This window comes from Hoplias malabaricus, chromosome 5, assembly GCF_029633855.1.
Source record: "Hoplias malabaricus isolate fHopMal1 chromosome 5, fHopMal1.hap1, whole genome shotgun sequence".
Classification (NCBI taxonomy): Eukaryota; Metazoa; Chordata; class Actinopteri; order Characiformes; family Erythrinidae; genus Hoplias; species Hoplias malabaricus.
This window is the reverse complement of record NC_089804.1, coordinates 49,459,629-49,486,342: the sequence shown is the minus strand read 5'-3', so window position 1 is coordinate 49,486,342 and position 26,714 is coordinate 49,459,629. Positions and strand designations below refer to the sequence as shown.

General features: G+C 44.1%; 1 protein-coding gene across 1 annotated transcript in view; it reads right to left on the bottom strand.

The window, feature by feature from the left end:
* agrn (agrin) overlaps positions 1 to 26,714 on the bottom strand; it is a 330,093-nt gene that overhangs the window by 74,309 nt on the left and 229,070 nt on the right. The window contains exons 6-9 of the mRNA XM_066672367.1: positions 25,959 to 26,017; positions 20,758 to 20,979; positions 9,610 to 9,807; positions 8,360 to 8,560 (exon numbers count right to left, since the gene is read on the bottom strand). Coding sequence (XP_066528464.1) covers positions 8,360 to 8,560; positions 9,610 to 9,807; positions 20,758 to 20,979; positions 25,959 to 26,017 — 680 coding nt within the window. The remainder of the gene's footprint in view (positions 1 to 8,359; positions 8,561 to 9,609; positions 9,808 to 20,757; positions 20,980 to 25,958; positions 26,018 to 26,714) is intronic.

The following is a 26,714-nucleotide window of genomic DNA, read 5'->3' as shown; positions in this document are numbered from 1 at the left end:
CTGCGTGGGTTTCCTCCGGGTGACTGTCTGTGAGGAGTTTGGTGTGTTCTCCCTGTGTCTGCGTGGGTTTCCTCCGGGTGCTCCGGTTTCCTCCCTCGGTCCAAAAATACACGTTGGTAGGTGGATTGGCGACTCAAAAAGTATCCATAGGTCTGTGTGTGTTGCCCTGTGAAGGACTGGCGTCCCCTCCAGGGTGTATTCCTGCCTTGTGCCCAGTGATTACGGGTAGGCTCTGGACTCACCACGACCCTGAACTGGATAAATTACTGGAAAAAAACTGGATACATTACAGATAATGAATAAATGAACGAATGAATAATCTGGATGAATTATTGTGTTCAGAATAATAATGATCTATGAGGAAGAAATAACTGACATCAAACTAAAACACACATTTGTCACCACTGAGGAAAAGACTGTCTTTTCAAATAAGCCATCTCCAACCATCTAGAAGTGCATTTTAAACCGTAATGGATTAAGGCGGCGAAGGAAGCTGCTGTATAGGCCCCAGCTTTCATTCTTCAACAGCCATCTCTAAGCACTCTCATTTCTGCTTGGACAAGTCTGGACAAGGCTGGAAGAGGCAAGCTTGCTTTGCCTTATAGAAAAATCAATAAGACGCAGCTGGAGCTGCCACTTAGCATAAAGCTTCTCCTTAAACATATTATGGAGAGAGGTCAGGGTGCAGCACAGAGGCCAAGACTGTAGCCGAGCAGCTGATTCAAACCTGCAGCAGTTGCGCTCATCAAAAGCCCAGGCTGACCCGGTCCCACTGGATCCATACATCGGAAGGGCATTCGGTTCATTAGCCTCCGACTGGAAACAATGAAGGCATCCCACTCTCGAGGTCTGGCTCACATAAGATACACTGTGCAAAGAATTCTCTCTTCGTACTCACCACACTTCAGCTCCATGGCATGATCAATGGTAGGATGAGTCTAATACACTGAGGTGATACTGCAGTTTTATTCCCCACTGTAGCAAATGTAGTGATAAATAGGGAGGGTAATATGACACTATGTTACCATGATAAATGATATTACGATATGCTTTTCCTAGTATATCATGGGGAACATCAGGAGTTTTACAACACTGAAGGTAAGAGGTGCATAAAACCCCCCAGTGTTGGACTGTTGAGAAGTGCAACTGCCTTATCTGGTGTGAATAAGCTCCATTGAGTACGTCTGGAATGAGATGATTTGGCATTAACTAATCATCCAAAATAGGCACCTGATCTCATTAACTGGCTTGTGGTTTCACAGCAATGTTCCAAGACCTTCTGTAAAGCCTTTCCTGAAGAGTAGAGAGTGTATAATCCAGCAAAAGGTGGTACAAACTCACTTGTACCCCAACAAACCTTTGGACATATTTACACCATACTGCATAGACTTTAGGAGGCATTCGTCTATTGCCAAAGTCATAGATCACTAATGGTTCAAACACATTGACAGCGGCTCTCTCTGTAGGATCTCACTCCAGTGGCTTGGCTGTAATTAGGAGTGTGCATGTGTTGTCCAGCAGGACCGGATGGTAAGGGGGCCATCAGTGATTCTGAGCACACGCTGCTACAGTACATTTCCGTAAAAACACCCAGGACCGAACACTGGGCGCAGTAATCATTTGTATGTATAAAGCTCTTCGGGGCACCTAGACCTTTTGTGCAAGCTAAGCAAGAGGAGGGCGCACAGTCATATTCCACTCACGCATTAGGAATAAAAAAAAAAATACAGCATATGAAGTGAATTAAATAAATAATAATTAAAAAAAAAACGAAGCCTGGAAGAAGACGGTGAGGAGGTTGCTAATTAGTTTCTCTACTTTGATGTCACTGCCACCCGCACCGCAGACGAACCTTTCAATTAGCAAATCCGCCAAAGACGTCTGCATCAGCTCTTCTCAAAGCCCTTCCTCTTCCCTTTTACTCAATCATGTCCTAACGAGGGTCCATTTAGCCATGGGATTTCCATTAAGATGAAGAACTAAAGAACTCAACGAATAAAACAAAACTAAACAAAACAAAAAAGCCAGGCAGAGGAGGAATAAAAAGAAGCAGAGAGGACAAACATTGGAGAGAAAGAAAGGACAGACGGTGCAGTTTAATGAAACACAGTCGCAGAGACGGGCAAACAGAGGACAGAGAATGGAGGGAAGAAAGGATGAGAAAAACGAGAGCGCGTTCACCTTATGACATGAATGTTGGCTCAGTGGAGGAAAGAAATGCTTTACTATCAGTAACAAGGTACTGCATATGTTTCTCTAATGTTAATATGGGAATTTCATTGAAAGCATTTTTAAAAACACATGACAGTGTTGTCAGGCCATATTTGTGATGCAGTAACTCTTCAGTAAAAAAGTAAATTTAAATAAATGATATAATATTGGGCGGCACAGTGGTGCAGCAGGTAGTGTCGCAGTCACACAGCTCCAGGGGCCTGGAGGTTGTGGGTTCAATTCCTGCTCCGGGTGACTGCCTGTGAGGAGTTGGTGTGTTCTCCCCGTGTCCGTGTGGGTTTCCTCCGGGTGCTCCGGTTTCCTCCCACAGTCCAAAAACACACGTTGGTAGGTGGATTGGTGACTCAAAAGTGTCCGTAGGTGTGAGTGAATGTGTGAATGTGTGTTGCCCTGTGAAGTACTGGTGCCCCCTCCAGGGTGTGTTCCCGCCTTGTGGCCCAGTGATTCCAGGTAGGCTCTGGACCCACCGCGACCCTGAACTGGATAAGCGGTTACAGATAATGAACGAATGAAAGGATATAATATGGAATGTGTGAGTGTGTGTCGCCCTGTGAAGGACTGGCGCGACCCTGATTTAGATAAGCGGTTACAGACAATGAATGAATGAATGGTATAGTATAAAAAAAGTGCATTTGCTATAACAGCTGCATGACGAGTGGGAAAGGAAGGGTTATCCTGTCCACCCAGAGGTGTGAGGTCAGCTCCTGGACACTGGCTACCAATGGCAATATATCATTATTTTGAGAAGTACCTAGAAAACAATGACTTTTTTGAAACACTAAATCAAAATACGACACTACCTAGTGGAATTAGGCTTCCATGATCACAGTCCAATGAAAAATATATCAATACAAACTACTCTTTTACTAAGAAGCCTGACACTAGTAGAAAATGATCATTTAAATGTTGCCCAGATCACAGTTGTCCAGTTAGTCGTGATGAAAATTCAGTATCTGATTAAAAGGTATAAACAGCCTTAAATAGCTTATACCAGCCAATATTCAACTTCAAATCCTTGGCTACACTCAGCATTCTCAGCAAGTGTCTTCTGTGTGTGTTCTCTCTTCTACTTACTCGTCTGGCTGCCTCTTTTTATTTGCTTAGTTCATAATCTTAATGGGAATCCCATGGCTAAATGGACCCTCATTAGGACTTGATTAAGTAAAAGGGAAGAAAGGCTGAGCCAGTAGAAGACGATGCAGGCAGAGGAGTGAAATGGAGGGACAATAGAGGATGAGGGGACGCAGAAATATGTCAGAAGAGAGAGTGCTGACCTTCACATCTTCAGTGAAGGAGGATATGCTTCGCTATCAGTAACATGGCACCGCATTAATCCCGCTGTAAATGCACAAGCAGAGCGTCGTAATTATGTAGCGGTGCTCTCTCTCTCTTTCTCTCTCTTTGGAGAAGTCAACCTACACATTAATCACACGCAGCTGACAACCATGTGTCACACGCACAAAGGCAGGCACACGCCTCGGCCTTCGCCACAGACACACTAGGAGTTTGTTTACCTATTGTTTGTTTGTAATTTGTCACGCCGAGGCATTGAAGGGCTGGACAGCACGTTAGAGCAAATAAAACCCAGTCAACAGAAAGAGTGATAGAGCGTCACGTCAGGAGGTGGGCCAGTGAAACAGAGCACTCTCTTAAAGCGACACTTGGGCAAAGGTATACAATTTCCACCTTAAAACAACTGTAGTCCATCAGCCAGGACATGTCACATGGATCCGGAGCTTCCTTATTTAGTTTTGCAGTGGAGCTAAGAAGCTAATGCTATCTGTTATTGAGAAATGGAGCTAAGACAGTAGAAGCAGCCATGTTGAATCTGTCTGCTTGTCCAACATTTCAAATAAAATCAACATAATTTATGGATAGTTTGTAAGTACTAATTATTTGGGAAGGCTTTAAGCTAATCAGAATATTTCTGTGAGACTTGGATCACAAACAGATCCAACAGGTAATGGTGGGTAGTCCATAACTCTACAGTGCTCTACAGCCCAGTGGTGAATTGCTTTACTGGGATGTTTTATCCCATGCTTTTCTATTGAGCTTATACAAGCTGTAGGGTTGCATGTTAAAGTATGTCATTTTGAAGAACAGCAGCATACCCCCCCAGTTTTATATATTAGATAGAATTCATGATTTTATATTTCATGTTTTCATTTCATACTCAGAATGTATTACTCAAGTATATCATACAACCATTGGAAATCCCCGTGGCGTCGACCAATCTTGACTGCAAGACTACCAACAGATCTATAGGCTAATAAATTTAACCAAGAAGATGGTTATACTACTACGCTGCCAAAAATATGAAGAAAACAGCAATACTATATTTCTGCCTAATGCCAATAAATAATGGAGGCATGATATTTTCAGAGGAAAAAAAAGCAAACTGTGTTAGGATATTTGGTTTAGACAGACAGCAACCTTGATTTAACTGCAGTTCTAGGAGGAATTCCTGTTATTTCAGAAAATTAGTCTTTGTACCAGACCAGTGGTGCTGGGAATGCAATTCCGAGTTTTTCTAGCAATGTCGTCCAAGCAAAGTGTAGTATAATAACATTATATAAATAAACATAGAAGCTCTCATTCTATATCAGATGTCTTCACATCCAGATATTGGTTCTAGTTTCTAGACCAGGATTTTTAAATGGCCGATATGACAGTATACTTGGTACCTGCCTGTCCCGAATACCATTCTCTGGGCTCCGGAGATTCGGCCGGGATATTCTATGAATATTTGAATACTCTAAGAGTGGGGTGGTGTATATTGTTGTCATTAACAAAATCTGCCTCCGACCCCTGCTTTTATATCCCTCTCTCCAGGCTGCGATGTGGCTCAAAGTGCAGCTTCCCTCGCTAACCAGCTAACTCGCTCGCTAACTAAGGGCACAGAGTATACACAGTTTAACAAGTTTGAGTGGAGGTGCTCTAATTTCAGGCACAAAGCAGACAAAATGAACTGTGGCATTGCCTCGCTTCATTGTAAGTGTACTGTTTAAGCATGTTAGGCTGTTTTACATGACTGAGTTTTAGGCTTAATTTGCACAAAGTCTTTTATGTTGATGAGCCTAAATAGGGTTGGAGTGGGGAGAGTACTGTATTTTTTTTTTGCTGGAGCCTGAATGTGGTGGAGCTTTGATAATCACATTTATCCAAAAATATCCAAATCTCAAGATTAGAAATACCCGAATACTTGGCACTAGCCCTATAAAATTAAAGCTTCACTTCGGTTCCCAGCATGGCTCCGGTCGCTGAGTCGTTCGTTAACTCACGCATACACTGTGCCACTAAGAACACACAGATAAACCAGAGCTTCTTGGAGGTGTTCTAATTTGAGGTGTAAAACTGACAAAACTGTAGCTTTGCTATGCTTCGTTGTTGCTCGTTGTTTGTAGGTTGCTGGAGCATGTTTTAGGCTTCGTTCAAGACTTTTATGTTGATAATAAATGTGGAGTGGAGGGTAGCCTTAATCACCACATTTATCCTAAAAAACCTAAGATCCGAATCTCAAACTTATAAACCGAATACCTACCCAACGAATGAATATCCGAATATTTGGGGCCAGCCCTAATACATGGCCAATCAGGTACAATAGCAATTGTAGTTATAGTGTCAGACTGGCTGGCCAAGTTAAAATCCCGGCCTGGAATCACATTCTAGAGCTCCCTGGTGTTTAAAGTGAGTAGACATGTTTCCATGATACTTGGTATACATATGAGCATCAATGACGTTCAGCTGCAAGGCCTAATAAATATGGTGCAAAATAAAAGTCATCAAATGTCCTGGCTTAATATATTTGAGGTTAGAGGGTTCTTTCACCAAACTCTTTCTACTGTTTGAGGGAAAACACTTGTGTGGGGTGAATGAGCAAGCACCTCAACTGTGGAGCTCTTTCACTCCCCTCCTGGTCCGACACATGGCCTTATCATCTGATCATTAGCCCTACGGCTTACCCGCTGATGCTTTGCCATGCTTGGGTGTATCATCTCGATATTTGCGCCACATAATCCTATTTAGCAAACGTGTATTCAATTAAAAAGGGGCGGCAGCTCCCAGGTGATGCACCGCTTTCGCCCGCCACTTTGTCAGTGTCTACAAAGAGGCTGAGCTTAAGCCTAGTCGAGTGTGAAATTAAACAGGTGATAAATTTCCCAGTGCGACCAAACGCTGGGAACACTGTCATTTTTCATTACAGCAAAATAAAAGAGTGAGAAAACACTCCCATTCCTTTCCAGTAACTAATGAAGGTAGGCTTTAAAGTCACGCTCTGAATAAATGAATAAAATGCCCTTGTGTTCCCAGCCCCCCGTTTGGTCCGGCAAGAACCTATTTTCTGCTGTTGACACTCTATGTGGAGGACTTACTGGAAGCCCCTGAGGTAAATTATCAGAAAGAGGCCCAGATATCAGATAAACACAGCAGAACAGTAACACAGCTATAGGTCAACACCGAATACTGGTCCCTGCAGATAAAGAAGCCTCTTCTTTCACATTACACAAGGCCCATCACTATTGTTCCTGCACAAAGGCTTAAAGCCTGGAGCCAGAAGAGTGTCTTAGCTGGAGCGGGGTCATATGACTAGAGCGAGGGCAGAGGTAGAAAGATGCTAAAACTGTGGCCTCTGGGAAAAGTCTATTGAACAGGCCTGACTCCTCAAGCCTCTAAAAGCAACATCTCTACAGCCTTAGGGTGGGTGCAGGGTGGGGGTGAAGGGGGGGGGGGGGGGGCAGCACAAAGGAGTGAGGAGACAGCGTGAAAGAAGAGAGGAGAAAACGTGGCGATTGTTACTCATCAATGGGTTGTTAGGGATGACAGACAGAAAGGAAGAGAGAGAGGGAGAGAGAGACAGAGAGAGAACAGAAGTTTCTTGGGCATAAAGACAAACATTCGAGTTGTATTTCATGCTCCACATACGAAAGGTCAATCTGCGCAGATAATGAGGCGATGCTAAATTGACTGCAAGAAGCCCAGTGTTAAAGCCCAGCCGCTCGTCTACACAGCCTCCAGTAACAACACCACACAAAACCACAGAAACCATTAAAAGAGTAAATATTAACAAGGAATTTTGCCTTGGGAGTCTTATGTCTGATGCTTCTGGCTGCTTCTGTAGATTTGTTTCTTTTTCTCTCATTAGGATCATTTAAAACTCCTGTCCCATACCATTATCATCTGAAACTGATGTGTTTAGAAATGGACACATACCGCAATGAGACAATCAAACTGTGATAATATATTATGATATGATATGAATTGATGTTCCCAGCTCTGCCAACACAAAGCTTGTTATTAAACCTGGGGCAATTAAACCTAATGAGACTTTATAAAATATACTTGAGCTTATGTCAAAATGCCTACATTATTACCATCCGACTCCCACAGTCATGCTGGTAATTAACGAGATTCTCATTCCCAGGAAAACCAGGATGGACGTTTGCCGTATACTACTCACACTTGATTAGAAACCCTGCAGATGTTAGCTTGGAAACACCTAGCAGAATACGTAAAAATAATATTTGTCATTGGATTGATTGGGATTTACTGGGAATTTGTTCCAGTTAGCTAACGCTGCCAGAAAAACGCTGACTTCAGAGTGAATTGGAATAGCATTTGATGCTGAGGTAAAAAAAAAAAGTACTCTATTTCACTCAATTTCCAAAATGACCAATTACTCTACACATCTTTTCAGGGTTTTAATATGTAATTCTGATAATGGCAAATTGCTCTTCTAACAAAACCTATCAGCCATTTCCACTGATTAGTAGAACCACTGACTGGTCCAGTCATAGAGGAGAGGTGGAGAAGAATAGTATGTCGTTGTGGGCAAATCTTTAAATTGAAAAGTATTCAAATGCTTTGGTGAGTGCTTCTTTTAAATATTGGGTATTTCTGGCTTAAGAAGCTTTAACGACATTTTTTTTAAAGAAATCTTTATTTGGAAACACCCCACTATAACACAACTCTCTGCCAAGAACGGCTTAGCAAAGAAATCTTCTCAAATCTTCCCTCAAAATGCTTTGGACGTCTGGTTCCTGCCACATTCACCGTGACTCATTGCTTCAGAATTGTGCTTTTCACATGAACTTCATCTACATTTCAAACAACGATTTATGAAGCCTACCTTCATCACATGTGTCAGGCTTGGCCACCTCTATGCTCTTCTTCAGCGTGCAGGAAGCTAGGCGCAGTTCACACTCGTTACTGTAGGTGTTGCCATCGGTGCCACACACCCGCTTAATAGGCTCGCCCACACACTGGGGGCACTCGCACTTATTCTGCACACAGCGGGCACCCCAGCTACACACAGTGCCGCCACAGGTCTCTGTTAACACACACACACACACGCACACAAACACACACACACACACGCACACAAACACACACACACACACACGTACAAGGCATATGAAAAAACACATTCACATGCAGCCCCATAGCATACTCTGGGCATCAGGCACATACAAACTGAGCATAACTCATATGAGCATCCACCAAGCCAGATTCTATGATATGGGGTGATATGGGTGATAGTGAATTGACACTGTGTCTTGTGCTGCCTTCATATGCTCTGGGAATTAATGTAAACAGGTGTTTCCAACATAGAACCAAACCTTGTATCTCCATTTCTGACGTCATCTGAAAACACCCATTGCTTAATGCCTCATGTGAAGCTTGGACTAAGGCAAATGATCCAAAATAATGAGTTTTTTCATTATTTAGTTATTTATTTGTTATTATCTTTTGCACCGAAAGTTGAGATTGCTCTGAAAAGCTACCATTTCGCAGATACAAGGTTTTTGTCCAACAGTGACAAAGTGGAAACTGTTATTTTTCTAAATGATTCCTACTTTTTGTTGTTATTTATAAGGACGTATAAATCTGCATACTATGTAGTGCTGATTATATTTATTCATTAATATTCAATATCACATCTTCAAAATACACTGAATGATATTTAAACATTAATATGCTCCTCTAAGCAAAAACTTGGACTGTTTTTATATCAAAAAATTAATCAATTAAAATGATTTTCTCTCTTATAAATAAGTACTGGATAAAATATAAAGCATTACATCAAAGATATAGAGCTCATTATTGATCAAATATATTACTGAACCAATATCAATATCATTATCTCTAGAGGAAAGTAGAAGTAGCTAATCATGTTTCCGACTACACACTGCCTGAACCCACACACAAAAACTAGGACTTTATAAATCAAAACTGTCCAAGGAGTGCAATGAAGGCAGCTCTGAAAGTCACGCAGTGCTTGTAGATAAGAAAGTCAGCTTTCGCATGCACAGAGGGGGCTGAATGTGTGCGATGAGAGAAGTTCAATGTCCGGACGGCTATGGTTTATCGGTCACTCACTGCATTCTCCACGGGCCACCACCCGGAGCTCCAGCTGCTTGGTGCAGGCCATCACGTTCAGCTTACACTCATTGGTGTAGGTGAAGCCGTCGCTGCCGCACACGGGCTGCTGCGAGCCCACACACTCCGTAGGGCACACACAGCGGCCTGTCTGCGCATCACAGATAGCGCCAAAGGAGCAGTCAGTGCAGGCCTTATCTGTGGATGAGAGGTAAGTGGACATTAATGAGGAGAACCGTGAGATCGGTGTTTACTGATTTTAAAAGATAATGAGACTTAAAAAGATGGTTTATTTATTGATTGGTTAGGCTTAGCTTCCACAGCTGAGGCACACATTCTCAAAACCCCAGCCATGTATCAGCACGGCCCAAGGAAAGCCATGTAACGGCATTTGTATATCAGAATGAAATAAATGGTGTTGGGGGGAGGGGGCAGGAAGACCATGCAAATACGAAACAAAACAAAACAAAAGTGTGAATTATGGACACTGAAATGTTGTTGACCAAAATCTAAAACCAGACTGAAGTAATCAAACCAGCACAAAAACCTGGATGAGGATTAACATTAACATCCCTCATATTCATTCATTATCTGTAACCCTTATCCAGTTCAGGGTCGCGGTGGGTCCAGAGCCTACCTGGAATCATTGGGCGCAAGGCGGGAACACACCCTGGAGGGGGCGCCAGTCCTTCACAGGGCAACACACACACTCACTCACACCGATGGACACTTTTGAGGCCACTTACCAACGTGTGTTTCTTGGAACATGGGAGGAAGAACGCAGACACAGGGAGAACACACCAAACTCTTCACAGACAGTCACCTGGAGTGGGACTTGAACCCATAACCCCCAGGTCCCTGGAGCTGTGTTACAGCGACACTTCCTGCTGCGCCACCGTGACGCCCATCCCTCATATTTTCTACTGTATTTCCAACACAAGAACCATGAATTAGTTTGTGTAAAAATCTACTCGTCCAGATCCTGAGCTAGCGAAGAAATCTAATGCAGTAGGGATCCTGTGTGTACCCTGCAGGCAGCTGGTTTGCATTCATTGTTCCTGCCTCTCTGATTTAGCAAGCTATTTTTAAGCATTTGCAAATGTGTACAAAAGGAAAGCTTACAATGTTGAGGGTGATAAACACTTAATTGCTGATTTAAAAACAAATGTAATTAGTTTTACCATAAACTTCGTACTGCTACCTCAGAAGTAAGTATTACACAATGTAAAACAGGAGTGGGATTAGCCGGTTTAGCTGAATGACATGGATGCCTCAGCAAGCCACCTGAAATCCATCCACCAGATTCTCTAGATTTGGCAAAATGGTGATAAAGCTGCTTCATGTTCTCATTTCCCAGACAATGTTTCACTACTGGATTATGGTAATCATCATGGAATCAGGCAGATATTCACATGATCAGTGGCTGGAAAGATGCTCCAAACTATGGTGTCCAGACTATGCCAAAACCTATTTGGAGAACTTTATTCAAGTTATTGCTGAAGCAGACTGTCAACTGGGATTCACCGGAACATGCCCCAAAACTCCCCTTGCTGTTTTGGCTGTTGTACTCTTTCCATTTACAAACACTTAAAAATAACTTGCGTAATATGAGAGGCGACATCAGTGAATGTAAACAAGGGGCCTGCAGAGTACAAACAGATCCCTGCACGCATGGCTGCATTCAGAATTCACACAGATTCCACACATTGGGCTTTAATACATCAGACTAAACTAGATTTGTCCACATTTTGACTGCTGTTACACTTGTGTTTGAAATGTATATCAGTAGAAAAAATGAGGGCTGTTGTTGCTTTTGGGAGAGCAGGGTTTTATGCACGTCTGATGCTTTCTGCTTGGTTCCAGGCATTGATCTGCAACATTTCAGTTGCCATTCGATTCTACACTTCACTGGGAATGTGGGAGATACCCAGGCTTTTCATAGGCTGCTGTTGATTCATAAAAGTTGCTTAGAGTTTCCAAGGCACCAGTGTTACTTTCCAATACACGCTGAAGGAAACCCATCCCCTATTTTACCAAGCCTTCTCAGAGACCTATCTCTATAAGTCTATAACAGACGATCCATACAAACCCCCTCCCTTAATCACCTCAGGAGTCAGATATCTTCAGCTGGAGAATGCCGGTCCTTTTGATCCCAGAGCTCAATTAATCAGGATGAAGGAAAAAAATCAAAATGTGATTCCAACTGGGAGGGAACAAGCATGGCCTCTGACAATTACAACCTGGAGGATTCAATTAGAGTGGTGGTAATAACAGCTGCTGATTTAGTGCTAATGGAGGAAGGTGCTCGTGCATAAATCTCTGCGCCCACCCGGCATCCGCCTGTTTATTACGCATTAATAAAGTGGACCCGCTCACGGACTCTGGAAGTGTTCCTCTGCAGACGGTTCCTGGGGCCCAGGCACCCATGCACTTTATTAAACGCGGCCGCCCTGCATGGCTAAGTGGCCACCCACGGCTCGGAGGGGGCTAGGAGCAATAAATCACCCTCCTATTGCCCACAGCATCCTCCTTTATCAGCGCCCCCCTCAATGCTCACCACTTCTTTATCTGTTGCACCTGTTAGCCCACTGCAATGCAGGCTGCAGGAGCTACGAGCACCTGTATCTGTAAACACCTGTCCTATTGCAAAGTGTCAGTCTCATTAGGGGGACCAGACAGACCTCGGTCGAAAAAGCAAAAGCAAAGGCTTGGACACACTGATCAACAGACATGTTTGAAGAATTTCTGAGGGTAAATTAAAACAAATAGCCAATGTATGCTTCTGAATCAAACTTACACTGGAAACAAGGCATAGTGTCGCTATCCAATCAAAAACATGTATCTTCATTTTTGTACATTTTTAGTTTATTACATCATTTAAACACAGCAGCTGTCCTTCACACTGTGAAAATGCCATGATGAATGGACTAATAGAAATGCTCCAAAATCACTTGGAATAAAATCTTTTTATATTGACTTCCAATGAAATTTAAAAATGTTTAAACCTTCTGCAGTAAAGTTTGTAAATCTATCATTACACTTATATAGCGCCTTTCTAGACACCCAAGGACGCTTTACAATGCACACTGCTCAGAACACTCAATCCACACACACTGGCGAGAAGCGGCAGCCAAACGCACACAGCGTACTCTCGACCAGGAACGACCGTCTACCTGGAGGACTGCATCGGGTACTAGGATTTCACCCAGGACAGAGCGCCAATCCATATCTGGGCTCACACACATTCACTCACACAGCAGGACAGTTATTAGACAGAAGCCAATTCACCTACCCACAATGTAAATGTTTTTGATTGGACAGCGACAATAAGTTCTGCACAGACTCAAACCCTATGCTGTAGACTGACATGGACCTCCCCAAAAACTACATGTCGCAACAATGCAGGCTGCAACAACTGTGATTGGTCCGCAGTTAGGAAATCCAAAAACTAATCTTCTCCACACTACAGGAACTGCTGGCCAGAGCAAATTCATAGCAAGAGATTCCTCAGAAGGTTTGGACTAATAAAAGGAAGGAACAGGTGGAATGTGAAAAGTGGAAAGTGTAAACAAACCAAAACCAAAAAGTGGGAAAAAGTGCCAGCAATGTATATGTTTCTTTCCTGGCAACGTATGTAAACTATGCTCCCTACATAGTGCAATTTCATTCATTCATTCATTATCTGTAACCGCTTATCCAGTTCAGGGTGGCGGTGGGTCCAGAGCCTACCTGGAATCATTGGGCGCAAGGCGGGAATACACCCTGGAGGGGGTGCCAGTCCTTCACAGTGCAACATTCACACCTACGGACACTTTGAGTCGCCAATCCACCTACCAACGTGTGTTTTTGGACTGTGGGAGGAAACCGGAGCACCCGGAGGAAACCCACGCAGACACAGGGAGAACACACCAACTCCTATAGTGCAATTTATAGGTTACAAAACTAATACTACACCACTACATTCCACTACAGTTACTTAGTGGTCCCTAGTGGTCTGGTGGTGTAATTGCAGAGTGACGCAGACACATCAATGCACAAGTATTAATACTGACAACAGTGTAGGGCACTTGCGCAAGCTACGGCTAAACTCTAAATCACCAGACAGCTCAACACACCTGAGAAGAACACTCTGTGTATCTAGAGTGTCTGAAAGAGGCCAGCTATGCTCTCTTGGACACAACGCCCTAGATGAGTGGCATCAACAAGAATTAACCTCGCAATCACACAATGATGAGGCTAGTAGCCTGTTGTAGTGGAATTAGGATTATAATGTTCATATACTAATTACTGAGGGGTAAAATAAAACGTGGCCTGTGCAGAAGTCATTGCACGTCTTAAACACTTGCTAACAGATTCTGTTTTAAAAATATCCATAAACAAATAAACAAATGAATAAATAAGACATTTAAAACGTGGTATAAGTGTTCTATTTACTAAACTAAACACTATCCGACCAGGAGACTAATATTTGAATAATGCTCTATAGAGGAAACAGAGCTTGCAGCCAGCACTGTATTGCTCTTAAGAGTCCAGCTGCAAAGTGGCCTCGGTGGCCAGCGGTGACAAGCTGAAGATGTACTTAATGCGTGGCCCACCACAGCAGTTTGTTGTGAATGGCTATGAAGAAACATCCCGCAGCGCCGGGCCCTAGCTCTATTAGTCTGCTCCATCAGTCTCCTGCTTTTTATTTACCTCCATCTCCTTATGCCTTACTCTCTCTATCTCTCTTTCCACTGCTTAATGATTTTTCTCCCTGGCTCGCTCCCCTTTCACCATCTCCACTGACCTATATTCCCTGGCTCCCAACAAATAAGTATCATTTCCATCACCTGGCGAATCCTGCTGTCATATTTTCCTTCCCCATGACACGGCAGGCTCCTCTCTCATCAAGCTGTTTATAAATATATATGGACAATCTGTCTCTCTCTCTCTTTCTCACTCTCTCTCCCTCCCTGTGAAGTCTATTAGTTCATCACACTGTTCCAGACCTGCGAGACAAGGTCATCTGCCACTCAAACAGCAGGGAAAAATACCATATACATAAAAGATGTGCCATTCATATCACTGCTGGACGGCTCCTGAGCGGTAAAGATAAGGGCTTTTATGGGTCTGTTCTCTGTGATACATAAGTAAGTAAATAAGTAAATAAATAGATAAATAAACAAACACATTCTCATTTTTATGCATTAACACGTGTGTAAACACAATCAATGTTTATACAGTGTGAACGTACAGGGGTCACACGTGTGTGCTCCATACGTAACCCCACAAAACTTAACCCCAGTATAGAAAAAGACTAACCACAGGAAACCAGGTCTTAGTCACTGTAGCAATGAATAACTCCCCTTGTGGAGCAATGAATGAGTGAGTGAGTGAGCGAGTGATTGAGTGAGTGAGTGAGTGAGGTGCTGTGTAAAAAAGTGACTGAGGAAATGAGGGAGTGAATGTCCGAGCGAATGAGCGTGTGAGGGAACGATGGGCATGAGCGAGTGAACAGACGAGTGAGTGAGTGAGTGAATGTGAGGCTGAGCCATTGGCTGTGTGGCCGAATGAGTAATTGACAGCAAGTGGCTGAGGGAATGAAGGGATGAGCGAATGAACGATAGACAGCATGTGAATAAACAGATGAATGAACGAATTAATGAATGAAGGAACTGGTGAACGAGTGAGGGAATAAAAAGCGAGTGGCTGTCTTGCGTGACTGAATGCCTGAGTACGTTGATGAGAGGCCGTGTGCGCGAATAAAGGAGCTAGTAGCTGAGGGAGTGAATGAGTGAATGTGATGCTGAGTGAGTGAGTGAGTGTGTAATTGACTCAACATGGGAGTGAGCGGCTGAGTGACGATGTGAATGAGAGGCTGATAGGAGAATGACTTAGAGAATGTAAGATTAAGTGAATGAGTGAGTGAATGGAATGAAGGAGTGAGTGTATGAGTGAATCTCAGGTTCCACAGTTCATTCACATGTAAAAAACCCAGTGTTTGTGGTGCTGTAAACGTATGAGAATGAGCGGCGGGTCGCACTGGGGGCTGCTGTAATAGATGGCAGGGCCTGATGTGTGAGGCAGAGACTGTGGTCTGAATGGAGAGGGATAATTAATGGAGATAATAACAGAGCTCACTTGTGCTGGAGAGAGCCGGGGCTCTGTAAACAGGCCAGAGAAAAGAGTCGGCGCTGGATTAGCCGTTTGGGGGCTGCTCTTTATTGCCCCGTTCCGCTGATGCCTGCTTTAGTATTGACTCTATGCCATCTATAGCTCTGCATTACTGATGCCACCAGTGTATGTGTCTGTGTCTGCGTGTGTGTGTGTGTGTGTGTGTGAGAGAGAGAGAGAGCCAGTGAGAGAGTGTGTATGTGATTTCTTTTTTTTCTTTTTTTAAAGAAAGACTATTTATTACTCTGTGGAACGCTACATGGGGACCTGCCTCCCACAGGCTTGTATTCCAAATTGAGTTCGCCGTGCTTAAACATTTCTCTTTTCCCTCCTAGCCCACTTCCCTGTTATTTATTTATTTATTCCTTCCCTCCTTTATTTATTTATTTCTCCAATCCCTCTCTCTCTCTGGCTGCTGTTTCCTCGGCACATGCTTCTCTCTCTCCTCTCTGTTCCATATGGAGAAGGAGGAGGACACAGAGAGAGCCAGCTCAGCTCTCTCCCTCTCCCAGTTCATTTCGATCCAAGGCGCTCCATTGGCACCACGAACAGCGCTCCATCGCCAAAGCCTGGGCAATATTAAAAGCAAATCGAATCTGTAAACATTTACAAATTTGTCAGACTTTTCCTCTCTACTCTGTCTTCTTTCTCTCCAGCTTCTGTTTCCTCCCTTTTTGTTTACTCTGCTCCCTCTTTTATGGCTCTCCATTTCTTGCATTGCCTCTCTGTCTTTCTCTGGTTTTTCTTTCTCTTGCGCTCGTTTCCCCTCACTATTGGTTCTTGTCATTTCTCTCTCTCTCTCTCTCTCTGTATCTCTCTCTCTTTGTATCTCTCTCTCTTTGTATCTCTTTCTCTCTCTTTGTATCTCTTTCTCTCTCTCTGTATCTCTCTCTCTCCCTCTCTGTATCTCTCTCGCTCTCTCTGTATCTCTCTCTCTCTTTGTATCTTTCTCTCTCTCTCTCTCTCTCTCTCTCTATCTCTCTTTGTATCTCTCTCTCTATCTCTCTTTGTATCTCTTTCTCTCTCTCTGTATCTCTCTCTCTCTGTATCTCTCGCTCTCTCTGTATCTCTCGCTCTCTCTCTGTATCTCTCTTGCTCTCTCTGCATCTCTCTCTCTCTGTATCTCTCGCTCTCTCTGTATCTCTCTCTCTCTCTATCTCTCTCTGTATCTCTCTCGCTCTCTCTGCATCTCTCTCTCTGTATCTCTCTCTCTCTGTATCTCTCGCTCTCTCTCTCTCTCTGTATCTCTCTTGCTCTCTCTGCATCTCTCTCTCTCTGTATCTCTCGCTCTCTCTGTATCTCTCTCTCTCTCTGTATCTCTCTCGCTCTCTCTGCATCTCTCTCTCTGTATCTCTCTCTCTCTGTATCTTTCTCTGTGTCTCTCTCTCTCTCTGTATCTCTCTCTCTCTCTGTCTCTCTCTCTCTCTCTCTCTCTCTCTGTATCTCTCTCTCTCTCTCTCTGTATCTCTCTCTCTCTCTGTCTCTCTCTCTCTCTCTCTCTCTCTCTCTCTGTATCTCTCTCTCTCTCTCTCTGTATCTCTCTGTCTCTGTCTCTCGTTCATTTATAGTATCCCTAGCCAAACTCCTCTGAGTCCATTAATTCATGGTACAGGCCCAGAGGCATGTGTGTGTGTGTGTGTGTGTGGTTTGTGTGTGTGAGTGTGTGTATGCATGTCTGTAGCGCTGGAGAGTGAGAGATATCACTATCTACATGTCATTTATGTGCTGATGGCACACGTATAGCAGACGAGCGGCAGCGGTATAAAGAGCAACTGCGCCCTGCAGGTAGAAAACACTCGGATAAACTCCAATGCTGCCAAACGACCCCAGGCACACACACACACACACACACACAAACACCATTCACTTGAGGCACCAATTAATATACGCACAGTGTGACGCCATGACATTCACTGACTCATGCACACTGCAGGCCTCGAGAGCACTCAAACATAATGAAATAATGAAAACACACTTAACTAGGTATTTAAAGAGCAGTGATCTGGCTGGGCCACAGGGCTGCACACAAAGCCCTCCTCCACAGCCCGTCAGACAAATGCAAGTTTTGCGCAGATAATGCAATAATCCCTTAACGTTTGCAAGTCTCCAGACGGCCGTTTTGATCTGGATCTATCATGGTCTCTCCTCATTTCAGAGTCATGTTCTAAAAAAGTGTGCAGTGGTTTTGTTTTGAAGAGAAAACATGTGAACATTCTTCTATAGTGGAGGTAAAAAGCCTTGCTTATGGGGCGACACGGTGGAGCAGCAGGTAGGTGTCGCAGTCACACAGCTTTCCTCAGGGTGAGTGTCTGTGAGGAGTTTGGTGTGTTCTCCCTGTGTCTGCGTAGGTTTCCTCCCACAGTCCAAAAACACACGTTGGTAGTTGGATTGGTGATTCAAAAGTGTCCATAGGTGTGAGTGTGTGTCGCCCTGTGAAGGACTGGCACCCCCTCCAGGGTGTGTTCCTTACCTACCTTGTGCACAGTGATAGGCTCCGTACCCACGGCAACCCTGAACTGGATAAGCGCTTACAGACAATGAATGAATGACTTGCTTATTATTGTTACTGGCAAATTAACAATCAAACCATTATATTAAATAATAAACAAGACAACGCGATGTCCACAATGGATGTATATGTTGGAGCCAGTTGTCAGAACAACGCCCCACACTTAATGGGTCTGTGTAAATCGGCCATATATTTAACTATTGGAAACACAACAGAGGTGATAAAATGGATGAAGGAGTCCAAATAATGGCAGAAATTCCTTTTCTGCTCAAACCAAAGAATATACACTGTGATTTTCAACACACTCTGTTTGCCCACAGTTCATTCAGTGTTGCAGCTTGACCCCATGCTCTGTGTTGGGTTTGTTTAAATTCCTTTGGTTTATACCGTGTTCATATCAGAAACAATCTTGTCCACTTGTTTGGTGCTCACTAGAGTTTGAACAGGATTCACACTTCCTCTAATGAACTGCATTAACACAGCAGTGGCTTGGGGGTGTGTTTTAATCGAACTAAAGCTGACAAATATGAACACACTCTAATTACACACTACTTCACCAATGAGTCCTTGGGCAAGACTCCTAATGCAAGTACAAGTCGCTCTATAGTAGCATCTGCCATATTTCATGAGATATGAAAATATGAAGGAGCGGCACGGTGGTGCAGCAGGGAGTGTCGCAGTCACACAACTCCAGGGGTCCTGGAGGTTGTGGGTTCGATTCCCGCTTCGAGTGACTGTCTGTGAGGAGTTGGTGTGTTCTCCCCGTGTCTGCGTGGGTTTCCTCCGGGTGCTCCGGTTTCCTCCCACAGTCCAAAAACACACGTTGGTAGATGGATTGGCGACTCAAAAGTGTCCGTAGGTGTGAATGTGTGTGTCTGTGTTGCCCTGTGAAGGACTGCTGCCCCCTCCAGGGTGTATTCCCGCCTTGCACCCAATGACTCCAGGTAGGATCTGGACCCACCGCGACCCTGAACTGGATAAGCGCTTACAGATAATGAATGAATGAATGAATGAAAATATGAAATCCTTCCTTCCATTGATGCAAAGACACAGAAGAGCACTGACAGCCCAGGTCTGACAGTCATGTGATGAGCAAGGGGGCCATCCCAACCACCCAGAGAGCAATGCCAATTGTGCTCTCTTAGGGCTCCAGGCCTCAGATGGGTCAGGCATCTTTGTAGATTTTCTCCTGAAGGTAGAGCAAACTGCTGCAGATATTTTCTGATATGGTCAACAATTGGTGAATCTCATTGTTCTTTATATAAACTGAAAACAAAAGAACAAAAGCCACGCAGACCCTGAAGGACACAGGAGGAAATGGCCCCACATTTGTGAGAGATCCAGAATGGGCTCTTCTTTCCAGCAGTGCTAATGAAAATAAGCCACTTCAGAAGCATGTTCTGGGTTTAGTGGGGCATGATGTGTCTTCCTATGTGGAGCTCAGCACGGCTATTTCAGCAGCTACATTCACACAGTGCCACCAAAACACACATGACTCATGCAAACAATTACAGTGAAAGATGCGGCTCTCTTTAATTTCAGCTTAAGAGCATCTTTTCAGACAAAAAGGGAAAAAAGGTCATTGAGGAAGAAAATTACAGGCCTCTCTCTGGGAAGATCTGCACGGCCCTTAAGAGCTCGGGAGAAAGACTGAAGAGAAACAGCGACCACCAGAGTGTGTGTGTGTGTGTGTGTTGGGGAGGGGGGTGAGCTTGGTTTTGTACATTTAAGGATAACCATTTAAGTGTATTAATAGGTCACTTGTTTCCTTTTTACAGCTTCTGTGCTTCTAGGAACGCTTTGTGTTAGAGGTTGGAAGGATTTGATGGCATTTAAACACATTTGTGAATGCCGTGATGCTGACGTGGTGGTAGTGTGTAAGTGTGTGTTGTACTGGCACCAGTGGCTCAGACACAGCATTGCTGCTTGAGTTTTTAAAGCCGTCAGTGTCACTGCTGGATTGAGAATAGTCGACCAACCAAAAACATCCAGCCGACAGCATGCATTGTCCACTGATGAAAGACTAGAGGACGACCAACACAAACTGTGATGAGCTACTGTCTCTGACTTTACATCTACAAGGTGGACCAACGAGGTGGGTGTGTCTTACAGAGTGGAAAGTGAGTGGACACAGTGTTTGAAAACTCAAGCAGCACTGCTGTGTCTGATCCACTCTGATCCAAAGTGCTCCTGTATGATCAGTGGAGTGGATAAAATGGACAGCGTGTGTAGATACATGGTAGATGTTCCAAATGCAGAATTGGGTTCTATCACTTCAGAAAAAAAGCAGGGTTTACACCTGTCTAGATGACATTTGGCATTAAGCATGGTGAACTTCCATGTTTTTTGAGACTGTACATGCTGAGGGTTAATAAATAAACATTTGAGCCCATCTTAAAGTGGCTAAATTCACTAAATATAAAAGGAATCCAAAATATTTGGATATGGTGCATTATAAAACCATTTCTGAGGGGATGTGGACTCACCGCATGGTCCTTTATGGCTGATGTTGATGTCTTTCTGCAGGGCACAACCCATGGCTCTCATGTGGCACTGGCTGTTGTAGGTGTGTCCGTCGCTCCCGCAGACGGGGTCCTGCGCCTGGGGGCAAGCGTCTGGACACTCACACACCGCCTCTCCGTTCTTCACCACACACGTGCCCCCAAACTCACATGTCTTCTTCAGGCAAGGACTCGGCGCGTTGAGATCTGGCTCCGGAAAAGCAGCAGAGAGATGGGAGTTAGTTTGGACAGCGATTGGGGAAAAGAGAGGGGTTGGAGGACGAGGACGGAGGGGGAGAAGCCAGGACAGGCAAGAGGGTCACAGGCTTTATAGCTTTGACTTGTGATTGTTCCAGTGTTTCTTCCACAAGTAGTGTTCCAACTGCTAACACACGGCACATAAAATCTACACAGACATCAGGTGAAGTTTAACTGTTTATGAACAGGGATTTATGGGTAAAAGTATTTTGACATCTGCTCGTCCAATATTTCTTCTAAAACCAAGGGTATACTGTAAGATTTTGTGTCCAATTGCTGCAGTTACAGATTCTGTACTCTTCTGAAAAGGCTTTACACTATGTATTAGAACATTTCTGTGAGAATCCAGCCACAAGAACATAAGTGAACTCAGAGACAGATATCGCACTTCAAATCATACAATAACAGGGCTCAGTGTCTGGGGGCATTACACCTGTCTGTTTGACCCGTCATGGCATTGAGCTCAGAAACCTTCCAGAACTTTCCATTTTACAGCCATTTTATATGTAGTCCATGTGTAAATCTGCATTTCATAATAAATAACAAAAACAATTAAAAAGTTAATTAAATAAATATACAAATAATAAAAAAACGAAAACCATATCCCTGTTCTCAAACACCAGACTGGGGTCATACACGCCTTCCTTCGAGAGCCTGAAGAAGTAGATTCTCTTTCAGATTCAGTGCTGGAAGTTGATATTTTGGCTCTGTGGGGCGCTTTGACACGTCCCATTCATTTTCTCTGACAGCCTGGGACACAGTGAGTGAGAGGCAGTGTCCTACTAACCCTAGCCACTACACACACACACACACACACACACACACACACACACACACACACACACACACACACATACACACACACACACACACACACACACACAAACCGGCTGTGTTCTACAGACACACATCCGCACACACTGGTGCCAAACACTCCGGCTCATTACCGCACCCACAGGCAGTCGCACACACACACACACACACACACACACACACATACACACACACACACACACACACACACACATTATCTGCATCTCCCCCATGTAACTCCCTGGTGACAATGGGATAAAGGAGAAGTAGGAAGAGACAGAGTGGGAGAAAAAAGAGAGAGAGAGAGAGAGAGAGAGAGAGAGAGATACAGACTGAAACGGGAAAGATAGAGGTAGTAAAGTGTGACGGAACGAGGGAGAAAACGTGAGAAACCTAGAGAAGGGGTGTGGGGAGGGAGAGTAGGGATGAAGAAAGTGAAAGAGAAAAAGTGAAAGAGGGGAGACAGAGAGCACACACGACTCTCCCGAAAAAGAGAGGGGGCCTGGTAAATAATTCAGAGCAGAGGGCTGCTGTGTGCGAAGGCAGAGATGAAATATGAAGATCAGACGCTCCAGCCGGCCTCTCAGCGGCCAGAGCCCAGCACTGCAAGTTCATTAAGAGCTGCTGTTAGCAGAAGCAGAGGACCATGCACACACACAGAGAGAGAGGGAGAGAGAGAGAGAGAGAGAGATGGGAACTGGGTCAGGACTGGACCAGCCCAACACAATGTCTCTCCATGGCAGGGCAAAAAAAAAAAAAAAACCTTTCATCACTGCCTCGTTATTTTCCAATCAATTCTTTATTGTGGGATTAAAAAAAAGGTTCAAAAGCAGAAGTTAGAATGATTTGGCGGTGGGGACATGTGTGTGGGGGTCTCGGGGGGGAGAAGAGGCAGCAACAAAGTGCTGCTCGTTTGTATGCCGGTGGGTGGGGGGCGGGTCTATCATACCATGATGAAAGAGGGAAGAGTCATAGAAACAACAAACAAAAGCGTTTGCTGTGTCGTTCTCGGACTAATTATGCGGCGCGTGCGCGAGTGGGTGTGTAGTCGACTTGTACACATTTGTGTGATAGTGCACCTCTTTTGTTTCCATAATTGTTTGTGCTGCCTCACCCAGTGAGCTGTGTGTGTGTGTGTGTGTGTGTGTGTGTGTATATGTATGTGCATTTATATTGGTGTATACACCGATATAAATCAGTATACATACGCCCCCCCCATTATTATTATTATTCATGTGTATGTGCGTGTGTGTGTGTGTGTGTGCTCCCGACACACTGCTGCCCGTGGTGCCATTATTACTGCAATTATTCCGGGATTAGATGCCATCACGCTGTCTGCTCCCAGCCAGAGTCCCCTGATTTCATTACAGACGCAAAGAGGCATTCGTTACTGCACGTACAAGTAGCTCCACCTTAAAACATATCAGTAACAGAACTGCCCTCTATCCTTTTGTCCTTCACTAGCTACAAGGGTCTGGCTGATATATCAAACCACCAATATATCAGGCAATATCAGAGCAGACTAGGCGGATTAAAGCTCTATTTCAGTCAGAAGATTGTTAGGCCCAGTTTTGACAGAGGCATTTTTAAAATGGCCACTTATGCTCTCATGTTTCCTTTAGTGATGGGTCTGTCACCTTTAGAGTCTACTTCACAATATAAACTAAGCTAAGAGATTAGAAAAACATGCTCATTTGCCTCTTTAATAAGCTGTAGATACTTAGTGCCCCTCTCTTTTAGCGAATCAATGAAGACGGCTCTTTTTCCAGCACCTTGTGACCTCCGCCTGCTCCGTGGTCTCGAGGGTTTTGAGAAGCTAGGGCAGTGACTGTGTGTATGCAGCCCCCTTCTAACCCCTCCCGCAGCATGCTGTAATCCTGCCCAGCAATACACACATCAGAGCAGGCAAACACTAACACAGAATTAACCCTCGCAGGTCCCTCGTGGCTTCCATGGCTCAAAAACGCCTCTTCTTACATTTGCTTGAATTATTTCTCACTCCTAGCTCGTTTACACAAGGATTCCAGTTATTCTGTTGAATCAGTTGTGACAAAAGCATTGATTCTTAGTGCTCAATCAATAGCATGTTTGTGTACAGAAGAGGAGAACAGCAGATATCTCAGAGTGCAGCAAGCGGCACGGCTTTGCACGTTCAAGCTAAAATAACTGAGATGCTACTGAAAGAGATGCCGGGAAGTGCTTTAAATTATTGACGAGAAAAAAAAGGTAGGTATACTCAAAGGATCATCTCTTAACAGTGTGAACTGTGCTCTGAATGAGCTTCATTCCTCACTACAAAATATCGTTCTCCAGCAGTGCATCCAACAATAAAGAAAGCCTTTGGAAAACTGGGATTCTACACAATAACAGAATCAAATTCTCATGATCTAGACTTCTTCTAAACTATTGTTTTGTTGTTTGTATGGGTAGAGGGTTAAAATACACACTCACACACACACACATATATACACACACAGTGCAGTAAGGGCAGAGAGTTCATGCACACCCAGAGTGGTGGGCAGCAATCCCAGTGTTTGGGGAGTCTTTGAATTTAGGGCACTTCAGCCTTGAGTGTTTAAGGAGGGGACACTGCTGTTCCTTCACTCCCCCACCACCAATTTTCCTGCCAGTCCAGGGGATCTACGGCCTGCTTCTCTAAACATTCGATCATGGCAACCCCACCCTATATTATTTATATGACTATAAAATTCCATAATAATATAATATGATAGAAATTGTTAGGAAATATCAAAAGATTATGTCATAATAATAACTTCACACATACACACACATTTACTGGGCCTGAACAACCAAATACAAGGCTCCTAAACCGTTCTTGGTTTATTTGTAATTTTGTGCTGCTTCCTGAAACTTCTTCCTGTCACCGATGTTCTATTAAAGCAGTCAGAACTGTTCGGTTATTTGGAAAACCAAAAATAGTACAAAAGCACCGTTTTTGGCACCTGCATTTTATAAGAGTGGAAGGCCTGCAGGTCACCTTCCTGTTACATTAGTGCGCTGAAATACTTGGCAACACAAGAGAGAAGAGGTGCTGTTTGCAGAGAGGAGAGCGTCTTAGCTTAAGTGGTGGAACACAGCTATTGATTCCTGCTTTGAGGGAGGAGGGATTAAAATTTTCTTTCAATGGGTGTATAAATATGCAAACGCCTGAGCAGTCCCTAATATTTTCAGGGCTTCAAAGCAGGCATTTTGCCCCTGATCTCTGTTTGACGCGAGACTCTGGATGGAGAAGAGGATCACGGCTCTGGTGGCCTTCTGGAAGTTTGGGATGACCCATTTCCCAGGGCACGGCTCTGGAAAAAAAAAAACGCAACTGCAGCCTCTGATAACGCTTTGTCTACTTTTGTCCTCTCCCTACTGCCTCGCCAAAAAAAAAAAGATGAAAGCATCACCAAAACCCTCCAAAACCTCTCTTCTTTTCTTCCTTTCCTTTCTTCCTCCTTTCCTCGTTTTCGATTTTCTCACTCCCTCTGGAGGGAAGAAATTCTTTCAGATTTATTAAGTCAAGGAAAAGGAAAGGGAAGACACGGAAGGGGGAAGTGAGGGAGGAAAAAAAAAGTTCTTTCTCTGAAAAATAATCTTACACACAGCCGCGATTACAGACTTTGTAGAAAGTTCCAGCAGCCGAGGCGAGCTTTGGTAACTGAGATGGCTTGCATATTCTCTCAGTAAAAAATGAGACCTTTTTTTTTTCCTCGTTCAGAAGCGGTGGAAACCTCTTTGAAAACGGCAAGCTGTCGTCCCTGAGGCCTGTGCCGCACAGCCACGGCTCCAGGACTCCAGCTGCAGAGGTTTGACAGCCATATGCCTCTCTGGGACGGCCTCTGGGAGACGAGGAGTTTCTGAAGTTTCAGGACTCTGGAAGAAGCAGCTTTTGGAAGCAAGAAAGCGAGGAAAGAAATGAAAAAAAGTAGCAGATGTAGATAAACAGCGAGCCCACGCGTGTTTGGAGTGCGAACGCCTGTGTGCGGGAGGACAAAAGCAGGCCTGATAATGAGAAGGTGCGAGAGAGCGCCGGGGACTCTGAGAAGCGGCTTAATTGCTATGATCAGGCGCCGTGGGCCGGGGGTGTTGGAGAGGAAGACGTGGCTCACCAGGCACAAATATAGCTCCTGTCACACCAGCCCCAGCCTTCACACACGCCCGAGTGCGTCTATATACACACACACACACACAAGCACCAGCACACACACCCTATGCCCTCCCAGCCCAGGTGCTGAGGGGCTGAGCATATCACTGACATTGTCACCGCCTTCACCCATACACTACACTCCCTCTACTGAAGTGGAAAATGATGCTTTGACATGTAATAACACATACACAGTATATACAATCCTATTTTCTCCTCAGTTTGGTCATTGCCAATTTCAGCTTGGACTCTCGCAAATCCCAGAATGCCATGGACTTGGGAGTGTAAATGCTAGCACACTGGAGCTCAGCACGCTTGGAGGAGATCACTAACTACTCAAATATGTTCGGTAGACACATAAGTATGTGTCTACCTAACAGACACCTGGTGTTGTACCGAGTAATGGGGGTGGGGTGGGGGGGCAAGGATTACACTCTTGAAATTCTTGGAGGCATCACCATAAATCGAACGGGCAATCTCCCTGTTATAGGGCCATCACTTACACAATGTACTGCTTATTAGAGAGGCAATATATGATTCAAATTTGTAGACACCAGTTTGCCCAGTGGTTCTTCTTGGCCGTTTGTCCATTGTTTTATGCAGTAAGAGTCTTTACTTTTCCAAAAAAGCTTTACACTCCATATTAAAAACAATGTTTGTGATTTTAATAATTTTTAAAAAATCTAAAAATAAAAAATCGTAAAAAAAAAAAAAACATTGA